Source organism: Gastrolobium bilobum, unplaced genomic scaffold, assembly GCF_033153095.1.
Source record: "Gastrolobium bilobum isolate Gb01-03AN ecotype WA unplaced genomic scaffold, APGP_CSIRO_Gbil_v1 utg53380, whole genome shotgun sequence".
NCBI lineage: Eukaryota > Viridiplantae > Streptophyta > Magnoliopsida > Fabales > Fabaceae > Gastrolobium > Gastrolobium bilobum.
In genome coordinates this window covers 2501-10975 of record NW_026897886.1, presented here as the reverse complement: position 1 = coordinate 10975, position 8475 = coordinate 2501, and the positions used below count along the sequence as shown (strand labels likewise).

The 8475-nt window shown below is 40.4% G+C and overlaps 1 protein-coding gene across 1 annotated transcript in view; it reads right to left on the bottom strand.

Annotated features, from left to right (window-relative positions):
- Positions 1-6545: 6545 nt before the first annotated feature.
- LOC133311141 (NADH-ubiquinone oxidoreductase chain 5-like) overlaps positions 6546-8475 on the bottom strand; it is a gene marked incomplete at its 5' end in the record, with an annotated part of 4049 nt that continues 2119 nt past the window's right edge. The window contains 3 exons of the mRNA XM_061512160.1: positions 6546-6736; positions 7291-7414; positions 7616-7658. Coding sequence (XP_061368144.1) covers positions 6546-6736; positions 7291-7414; positions 7616-7658 — 358 coding nt within the window. The remainder of the gene's footprint in view (positions 6737-7290; positions 7415-7615; positions 7659-8475) is intronic.

Here is an 8475-nt window from a genome sequence, read left to right as displayed (position 1 = left end):
GATTAGGACTTTTACCCACTCATACCGGGCTAGCCTTCCTTGTCGCCAAGGAAGAATGATAATTGAGAAAATTGCCTTTTCTCGGGCTTCAATAGCAGAAGAAAAGAAGTCAAATCAATGCAGCTTTCGTGGTTCCCAGCCTAAAGATCCTATCCTCTTGCAGCTGGAGCTGTTGATGGCACGTTCAAGCGAGTTCATGAATGAATGAAATCAGTTGAAGGAGCTAGGCCTAGGCCAAGGACGTACCTTCCGGCTTTGATTGCGTTCTGCTATGGTTGGCTTTATTCCTTGCCTAAAGCAACTATCTTCTCTTCGCGAACGGTTAAGAATCCTCTTTGTATGCGCGTTATCTCTTGTTTATTCTTCTAGTTTTTGCTTCTTATGATGAAAAGATCTTACTTTACTGGGTGATACTCCGTTGCTTCTGAGGTTGTCTGTAAGTGTAGTTCGTGGTTCACGGGTGAGGTTACCTTGATAGGTGGTAATGGCAGTTCCTATCGGTGGAGCTAAGACACCTTCGAGAGATATAGCTGTAGCTCTTGATGGCACGGGCAAGACAGTTCATGAATGAATGGCGAGTTTTCTATTTACTAGAATATCTTTCCTGCGAAGGAAGCTTATTTTTAGAAGGCAAAACAATTGCTACCGGTGGTGAAGAATAAGATAGTCATGTTGAATTTTCTTTTCTCTTTTCTTTAATTATTCGTCGTCCCCTTTCCTGGACTTTGCCCTCAGTTTGTAGTGAATAATGAAGGGATATATGTTATCCTATTCAGATTCGGTAAAAATACCGAGTTCAAAGAAAGGAAAACAACACAATGGCAATGGAAAAACATAATTATAAAAATATATATAATCAACCAATCGGTACGTTACCCCCCTCAGGGGCAAAGAGAAAGAGGAGGAGCGGGTCTGCTGAAATTGTATATGATGAGGTAGTAAGAATAGTTAGATTAGAAGTCAGGCTTTGACTTGGATTTCCTACTCATCAACACTGGTAAATGAGTCAACATTGGAATTTTCCTCAGCATATGTGTGGTAGTAGAGTAGGCTTATGCAGAGATTGTGTAGAAGTTCGTTTTGTATTGGTATTGGCTTATAGAGGCTTGTGTATTTGTGTTTCAGGTGCTTGTGCCTTCCCCGTATATTTGTACTGATTTCAATCATCAATAAAAGTCTTTACTTAAAAAGGATGACAAGGAAAGTTTATCCAATTGAAGGACCTGCGTGGCCTCCGGTTGATGCATCGTCTAAATGATCAGTTTGTGGAGGTCTTTGTGACTGAGTCTGTTGAAATAGTCGCCAACAGGATTTTCTCAAGGTAGGTGAATGCGATTAGTACGTCTTGAAAATGCTATTACCGATTTCAAAAATAATAGAGCTAGCCTATTCGTTATGGGGAATCAGTTACCTCCTTTCTTTAGCAAGTTTTAATTTGAAGTAAAAGAAGGAAGTAATTAGTCTATATCCTGAGCATATGCACGTCGGACTTTGTTACGTTATATATATATTATTTATTTTCGATGACCTACCGGCCCGAAAAAAGCCTTCTTTCGAATCCAGAGGAAGGAATGGATGAAAGCCCGATGCTGGGAAGATTGAGAGTTTAGGTTCCGGACCTCCGGAATGAATGAACGGATTTCTAGGTAGCTAGTTAGCTGCTTGCCTGCCTTTCGACGCGGATTCCTCTTCCCTCTCATTCTTTTGAAGACGCTTTGTGCCATGATTAAGATCCTTTCATTGCACCATCTTACAATCTTGATATCCACCCACCCTGGACGTCCTTTTCTTTGAAGAAAGCCTCTTACAACTACTACAGCTTCTGACTAAAGAACGATAAGTAGAGTTTCACTAGCATATCAGCTTTGTCATCCCTTTCTCGATGAAATTCTGCACGATTTGGTTAGTGCCTGAACTGACTTTGCAGTCTTTGCTCAGCTCGAGCATTCCTATCTTGCCTCGAGCGCTAGGGAATTATCCAAAGGATGGGTGGAATGAGGCTTAAAACCAGGCATCAAAGCCTTTTCGGCAATCAATGTATAGACCAGTAATTGCGTAGTCTAATAAGTCAACAGGCACAACATCACTGTCAAGGGCATTCTTCTGGGGGAAAAAGCAAAGAGTTGGACTGGACCTTCGGAGGTGAATTTCTTTCTTAGATGCTGTGTGCAGCTGCCTTCCTTACCGCCTTTAGTTTGTTTGAATGGGGGCTGTTCTAACTATTGATTGAGGAGAAAATAGAAATCCAATTCATCGAAAACGAGGGAACTTTCGTTAGTCAATTTCCCAAGGGCTTATGTGATACCTGTTGGATTAACGGCCTAGACCGAAGAAAATAACAAGTAAAGCAGGTCAGGTGTGAAACTTTTACGTCTAAGTATAAGTAAGTGAAGTTGTGCTAACCGGTCCTATTCTAGATCCAACCTTGGGAACGAGCTAAAGTGGATTGATCCGGTCGACGTGGCTAAGCTGAAAAGGGAGTCGGGAGTCCTTTATATTCATTCTATACTGTATTGATGGCTCATTTTGGCTCACTTCCTCGATATGGGATCTAAAATGTTAAGTACTCAGATTTATTAGAGAGGTAGGGGATTAGCTGTACAAGCAATTCGACCTCTTTCTTATACTTATAGGGGTATGGGCTTTAAAGCAACTTCTATAGAGCTATAGGGCAGCCCAGAAGCAAGATTCTAGGCAGGCTAAAGTGGGGATTGGATTTTGGTCTAGCCATTAGAGAAAGAGACTCAGTTGAGCCAAGCAAGGCTTTGCTAAGAAACCAGTCTCATGTTTTGGTTGGTCTCAGGTAGCCCAATTATCCTTTCGAACTACGGGATTCGGGTTGGATATGGTGATAAGCCAAGCCTTAAACTCCCTCCGCTTTCATTGTTTGAATTCGAAGGGCAGAAAGATTTCCTTGAGTACTCTTTATTGAGGAGTTGGGTTGAAGTCTGACCTCCAATACCTTAAGTGGTATTGTCAGATATCCTGTACCTAGTGCCTCATTCATTAGAGGATGACTTTGATAGTCCAATCGTAGAGCCCCATTGGAGGATAAGACGGACTGATGAACAATTAGTTCGTTTTGGCCTTTTGTGGCGGTTGTATGATATTGTTCAAAGGCTGGATTACACAGTTCCTGTGTTAACTGAGCCCGTTTCCTCTAGTGAATAATGAATAAAGCACCCGCTTCCTTGCTCAAGTCCTTGCTACTGGGTTGATTATACAACTCAGTTGTGCCTACCATTTCTGGTAGGGAGCCATTGATCTATAAGATTTACAGAACCATATTGAAGATCTGACATTAGCTATTCGAGTAAAATCATAGGATTGAAAGCCGATTGCTACTTTCTTGCCTTGGGGCATCGCATTCTGGATAACGTAATAAAAAGTCTTGTCTTTCTATACTGTCTTCAGTCTGGTTTGCTTTAGAAGTAGAAGTAAGCAAGCAAAGACAAGTGGTAGCTAAGCGAGAGTGGTTGCGGTGATGAATAATATGGTTTTTAAACCAAACAAAGAGAGTGAATACCTCACTGCGGTATGTGAAATACAGGTTCAGCCAACCAGTAGAAAGAAAGTGTAAGCAAGGCACTTAAAGTCTTGTACCAGTCAACGATAACTAACTCCCTTTCAGAACCTATTCGTCGATTCCTAACCTTAATAGCTTATTCAAAAGGGGAATTGATGCCTGACAATGACTTTAGATCAAGACTTTTGGCAAAACGCTCACGTTCGAAGTCATCGTTCGGGTTCGGTTTTCCCTCGGCGCATCCTTCGTTCGTTCCCTCGAGCATTTTACCTTCTCCTATCGCCTGGGCATTCATCCAGACCTTTCACATCAAGCTAATTCCCTGGACTGGTAGAAAAGGAATCTTCATACTAATCCGAGTGGTCTTCTAACTATCAGGTTTCGCTGTCGAGCCCATGCCCTGGCATCAAAGTTAGCCCCTTTTACTCGCTTAGATGCTCCGCTCTATCCTTCAATCGATTGAGCCTGTCCTCTTTGTGGATTCTCCTCTAAGCCTGGAAACCAATCTCGTTCTTTTCGCTGGCTGGGAAGATCTACTTTCAAAGCTTGGGTGCTTATCTTGGAGCCAACTCTGGGGAAGAATAAAGTCCGTTCGAACGAGTATACTTAACCTTAAGAAGTCCTTCTTCGGGCTTCCTATCCCTTTCTCTTGTCCCCGGAACCGGGTCTATCTTCTCTTAAAAAAGATTCCGCTCATTCGCTCGCTTGGAAGTTCCTTACTCAAAAACATTAATGGGCAACCCTAATCCCCTTTCCTAACTTTTTCGTCGACTTAAGCCTTACCTCCCAATGACAAAATAGATATCTTATCTTGTCCTGCAGAGATTGGCTCTATATTCACTCTATATTCATTATATAAGTGAGTAGATCAAAGCCCTTTTTCATGCACGAGCATCCATCGCAGACTGGCCCCTTAAACAAAGAAGGAAGAAAGTCTTGTACGCATTTGATAATTGTCTTTTTCCTTTTGCTAACTCATTTGTAAGCGCTAGTTTCAGGTTCCACCTAACCCATAATCAAATAGAATTCAATCGCTTGCCCTGGGCTGAGGGCTCTATCAAATAGATTCAAAGTGTGGATCAAGTCCCTTGAAGCTCTATTGGTTACCCACTTTTCGGTTTTTTCTAATCACAATGGTGTAAAGACTTCCTCCCCGAAGGCGGCTGGGCTTAAGCCAAGACTCTTTTTGTTCTGTTTTCTTCTCTTAGTCTGGTGAATTCATTTCTTCTTGGTACTCGTTGAAGAATCTAGTGCTTGCATCTGCTCAAAAGCTCTATCAACGGAATGAATTCATTCAATAAATAAAGAAAAAAGGGCGTCGATAGACAATAGACCAAGGAGCGAAAGCGAAAGCCATTCAGTTGATTGCAAAATCTATAGTTCGTGAGAAGGATTTGCTGCTTGAATTGATAGAGGAAGAGGAATAAGACAAGGTATAGCCTTATCTTTTTTTGTAATAGGAATGGAGTATCTTTCAAGGAAACTCAAGCAGTAAGCCAGAACAAATCCAAACTTCAGTTATCATCAAAATTGCAGAAAGAATGAGATTAATCATCTATTAATCATCTGCGGATGGTTTACTAATTTTCTGCTCTGGCGCTGAAGATTCCATTGCTGTGGTCAATCAATGCTGAAAAGAATTTGCAAATGTTTCTGGTCTTACTGCATATCCAAGAGAACAATCTGCTATGGAGATCTTTCTGATGCTGCAAAGTTAAATATTTCAAATAAAATTGGCTTCAATGAAGGAAAAATGCCAATGAAGTACCTGGGATTGCCAGTCCTTCAAAGCTCTCAGTTAGTGATTGTTTGCCTCTAATTGAGAGAATCAAAGCTAGAGTACAGAGATGGACTGGAAAATACCTCTATATGCTGGACAACTGGTTCAGAGTTCCCTCTTTAGCATGCAAGTTTACTGGAGTACTGTGTTCATACTTCCAGTGCAGGTTTTGATTTGAAGACAATTGAGAAGATCTGCAGAGGCTTATTATGGTCTGGTCCTGATATGGTTAAGAACAAAGGGAATGTTGCTTGGAAATTAGCTGCCCTTTAAAAGTTTAAAAGAAGGTGGTTTCGGGCTTAATTGGTGGAGTGGAATAAAGCTGCTATGTTGAAGCATATCTGGGTTCTGGCTGCAAAAAGTCCTTATATCTAGGATATACATACAATGCTTCTCAAGAATAGAAGCATTTTGTTGGTGTATTAAACCACCAAATAATGGTAGCTGGGTTTGTAGGAAACTTCTACAGGTGAGAGAGTAGGCTATAAGATAGATTATACATAATGTTGGCAATGGAACCAATACATCTCTCTGGTATGACTCTTGGCTGACTATAGGTTCTATAGTTTAAAGGTATGTATGGTGAGCAGATCATAGGGGAGTCTGGTGTTCCTAAAAAAGTTGCAGACAAACTTGATAATTCCAGATGGTCCCTCCCTGCAGCTGCAAATCAAGATCTGCAAAAAATTGGGGAGTGTATCAGAGCCATAAGGCCCTTGAACAGTGAGCAAGAAGACACAGTTATATGGATGCCTGATCACTAAGTTTTCCATAAAAAGAAAATAGCCTGGAGGTTAATCAGACACAAACAAGCTACTATGCCTTGGTGTAAACCGGAGATATTTTAAAGAAGGAATTCACCGGAACAGGCGCACAGAACAAAGACAATACGAAAAATCAGAATCGTAGCTTTTTCGCATCTCCTTCCTATTCCTAATAGATACTTAATCAATTGAAAACCTATCTTTCGACTCTTTCTCGGCTTGACTCACAATACGCAAAATCACTATTTCGCTTTCCTCAACAGCTGTTATTCATAGTAGACTTTCTTTCCCGGTGGAAAGCAAAGTCAAGGTCAAGGAGCTAGGCATTCGCGGACTAAGGACTTACTTAGTAAGAGCGATTGTCCGCCTTTTAGGTTGTTGTTCCTTTCCCAGGACTTCAACTTGTTACCGTCCTAACGGTTAGGGAACAGCACCCTTGTATACCCCATCGAATAGTTAGCGCTGGCTAATGAATCTACGAACCTTCTGAAACAGATGTGGCATTAGCGGTTCCGATGCCATAAGTAGAAGTATACTGTCGTGCAAAGGCCTCTTCAACTGTCTCAAATAGAGAACCGCGAGAAGAAGATGCCAATGAATCCCCTGCTTGGATCTTTGAAGGAATCACCGGCTTTACTAAGCTTGGCACAGATGTTCGAGAATAAGCTGTGGGACTTGCGGAATAGTTAATTCGATCAACAATAGAGTAGTTGGGATCAAGTATTCAAAAGTTTTCTTTTTTGACTGGATCAATTTCTTACAGTAAGAAAAATGAAGGTCCAGCGTAGGGTTTGTTAAGTAATCGGGTTTGGCTCAAGTTCGTATGAACTAGTCTTTCTAGGTGAAGATGGAAAGAAGTCAAGTCAGACTTGGTATTATCCATTCCAATGTTCTAGAATTCTTTGAAGACCTTAAGCCTTTCATGATACTAGGGATCCTATACTAGCCCTTTTTCGTTATTCTATCTATCTCTAGGATAGACTTATTGACTTCGTGACTTGACTGAAGTTATCACGTGGACTCTATATCTTTTCTATCCCTTTTGTTTTTGTGTTATAAGGTTTATTGGATGCCTTATTATGGTTATGGATACAGAAGTCCTTGAGAGTCTTGATTATTGAATCATAGAATGTTGTAAAAGATGAGGTTTGTATTACAGGTAGAGCATAAACTTCAATTTCAAAGGAAAGTATACAAAATGAAACTAGTTTACTATATACCTATTTTTGTAAAGGTCACAAAACGAAAAACCTTAGCATTCCATTCAAGTAGAAGAAGGTAGGGATTCTTGTAGCTCCTAATAGTGTGCTCGTATAACCTAATCGAATTTATCCTTTCCATTATCTAAAAGGCACTAAACCATGGAGATGATACAAGCAGTATAGGGAAGATAGACCTAATTTGGATTCTTTTTCTTCCACTGAGATGAGCAAAAGATGGAGTAGGTATCTAAGTCATTTGTTGACTTGCCTTCTTAGAGATTATCCCTTAGACTATTCCATTTCGTATATCGTGAAGTCTAGAAAGTTTGACAGCTGAACTTACAGGGCTTAACCAAATAAAGCCCAATGAATCTTTTTTATCTGATCTCTCTTATCACGAAGATCAATCTCATCGATTTCAAAGACTAACCAAATGGAATCATATCCCATATTTTTTACCAATATTAACAAGTCGTTGATTGAATAACTACTGTAATAAGCAAAACTCACAATGAAGAGAGGAGTAAACAAGCTGACTAAATCTACTTTCTTTGTTAATGTTGGAAGACCAACAGAGACTCCACCCTTTGGAGGTTTGATCCCTGTGAACTCTTCACCAACTAAATGGGGAACAATACCTAACCCGGGATCCTTAATTCCTAACCTGGAATGCTTGATACCAGGGGTTCCTAAGACAGAAAATGGATCCATTCCGAGCTTCTCATTCAAGATCTTTCGAATAGACAACAAAGATGGTAAGATTGGATCTGTGCTTACTGGTTCTAATATGCTGCTTTTACCAAAAGATGATTGAAAAGAAAGCTGAGAACGAGGCAAAGAGGGAGACCGGGAAGAACTGAGTATATTAGGCCCTTTGGATCTTGGTATTTTAGTAAGAATTGGTGGAGATTTTTCCAAGGAGGATTGATCAACAGGTATAGGATGTTGTGATAATGAAAGTTTTTGTACTAAAGGAACTAAGACTGACTTAAGATTTTGTGTAAACATAATTTGAGGTTTTGTATTGTATTCCTGCTTCTTTCTTGCGTACCGTAAGGCCACTTTAAATGGTACGGTACACTCGAAATTCGAATCCCTGGCCTTACCCTGGATCTTCCTCTTATGAATTAGTTATTAAGACCCTCCCTCTCATCAATGAGTTGGTTCCATTCCATAACTCATTTATAAGTTGACTCATCTATA